This window comes from Alosa sapidissima, chromosome 9 (assembly GCF_018492685.1).
Source record: "Alosa sapidissima isolate fAloSap1 chromosome 9, fAloSap1.pri, whole genome shotgun sequence".
Lineage (NCBI taxonomy): Eukaryota > Metazoa > Chordata > Actinopteri > Clupeiformes > Clupeidae > Alosa > Alosa sapidissima.
In genome coordinates, this window is record NC_055965.1 from 22,709,643 (window position 1) to 22,711,792 (window position 2,150).

The following is a 2,150-nucleotide window of genomic DNA, read 5'->3' on the forward strand; positions in this document are numbered from 1 at the left end:
CATACAACATATTTCTTATTATTTTTCCATCAGTGGCTGATTCTGTTGGGGCCAGCTTAGTTTCAAAGTAAGCTATTTTTTGGCATTTCTTCCAAAAAAAAAAAAAAAACAAAAAGAAAGAAAAACACCTGCCCTAGGCTACACCTGCCCTAGGCTACACCTGCCCTCAGGCTCATCATTCATATCGTGTCACAAAGTTGATTGTTTTTGTTGTTGTTGTTTTTCACATCTGTCTTGAGTTTCTTTTCTTGTCTTTCCCTTATGATCAGCCCCCAACCCTGACTGTTTATTTCACACTATTGCTGGTCCCTCCTCTTCCTCAACATCCTCTTCCTCACTTCCTGTCTATGCAGGAGGAAGACTCCAGGTTCAGAAATTAAAAGCCTTGCCACATCTTTGTTCCCACCTCGTTTTTCTTCAGTTTGGCGCCCACTATTTCCAGTCTAAAGTTCCTTCACTCTGGCCATATTCATGAACTAATCCAGATGGACACTTCAAAAGAATGTGTTGAAGAACCTTAGGAACGTCTGATTATTGAACCTGGGCTTTTCTACCGCTTCCATCTCTGCTCTGTTGTTTTCAACCTCTTTACCCCCCCCCCCCCCATTTCCACTCATCCTTCTTATTATTATTCTGAGAAAGGACTTTAACTGTCTGAGAAGGCTTTATTGTTTCAGATTTTTACCAGACAGATCTAGGTTTCACGTTAACCTGCCCCTTTTTAATGTAAAGATTTGCTGAGGCTCCTCACCACCCTGACCCCATGTCTTCCTGTTTCTCCTCCCCTCCTCACCTGTCCCTTTCTCTATCCATCCATCTATCTCCCATAAGATGCCCTCTCCCACCCCCCAACCCACAGTTCAACCCAGGCAGTGCTCTCCAGTGGTGCATTGCGTCTTTTGCGTATACATCTCCAATGTCTCTTTCTATTTCTTACCAGCTTCTTTCCCCTCCCTCCCTCCCTCCTTCTCTCCCTCCCTCCCTCCCTCCCTCCACCCCTCCCTCTCTCCCTCCCTCCCTCCATCCCTCCTTCTCTCCCTCCCTCCCTCCCTCCCTCCATCCTCTCCCTTACTCCCTCCCTCCACCCCTCCCTCCTTCTCTCCTTCTCTCCCTCCCTCCTTCCTTCTCTCCCTCCCTCCATTTTCCTCTCCACCCCTGCTGTGGGCCTCATAGCTCGTCGCGAGCGGTGCTGTCGAGCGGCGACTGGAGCACATCCGAGTTCTGCGCCTCCACGCTCAGCTCCTCCTGCTCGCGGGGTCTTGCGCGAGCGCTTGCGGTCCCAGTCGGTGCGCATCGTCTCGTTATCCCACACCACGGACGTCTCCGTGTCGCTCACGTAGCCTGGGTCGCCCGTTGTAGTGCGTCGGGTAGGCCAGCAGCGGCTCCACCGAGAACGCACGCAGGTCCCGTCGCTCAAAGTGGGCCATGTAGTCCTGACTGCAGAGAGAGAGGAGAGAGAGAGAGAGACAGAGGGGAGAGAGAGAGAAAGAGAGAGGGGAGAGAGAGAGAGAGAGAGAGAGAGAGAGAGAGAGGGGAGAGAGAGAGAAAGAGAGAGGGGAGAGAGAGAGGCAGAGAGAGAGAGAAACGGGTTTGTACATAGGATGCTATGTTTTAAGGTGCAAATAGTGTCAGAAACAAGCGTTACAGTTTTTCTCGATTGCTTTTACCTGCTTAAGTAAACTAGAACCCACTTGGTCTTCATGACTACTTTCTTTGCACAGCAGAAGTAATCTCTTGCGAATGTGTTCACACATTTTCATTGGGTTCGCACATTTCTCACACCCTTTTGCAAAACAGTTAACATAGGTGTCATTCAAAAGCCCCAAACTCTATTGGTTTTCCCATGCTAAACAAAAGGAAAACATCTTTTCACAGGTGGTATAGATTCCTTGCATAAGTCTGAATCTCTGATACACCTGTGTGAAACTCCTTTGCACAATTCTTCAATCAGCAATCATTCATTATACATAAGAGATGTCTGTTCTGTGTTGCTATTTGCAAGTATGGATCTAATGCACATTTAGACAAAGTACTGTATTGCCTATTTGGTGGAGAAAACAGTACAAAAGGTGTTTACTGTAGGTCTATTTCGATGAATCGATGAAAGTTGTAGTTCAATGAAATTTACAGTATCTTACTAGGTGTTTGCT

General features: G+C 47.5%; 1 protein-coding gene across 1 annotated transcript in view; it reads right to left on the minus strand.

Annotated features, from left to right (window-relative positions):
• Nucleotides 1-1,134: 1,134 nt before the first annotated feature.
• LOC121718057 (procollagen galactosyltransferase 1-like) overlaps nt 1,135-2,150 on the minus strand; it is a 26,911-nt gene continuing 25,895 nt past the window's right edge. The window contains 3 exon segments of the mRNA XM_042102879.1: nt 1,135-1,254; nt 1,256-1,354; nt 1,356-1,437. Of these exon segments, the coding sequence (XP_041958813.1) occupies nt 1,168-1,254; nt 1,256-1,354; nt 1,356-1,437 (268 nt within the window). The 3' untranslated portion in view covers nt 1,135-1,167.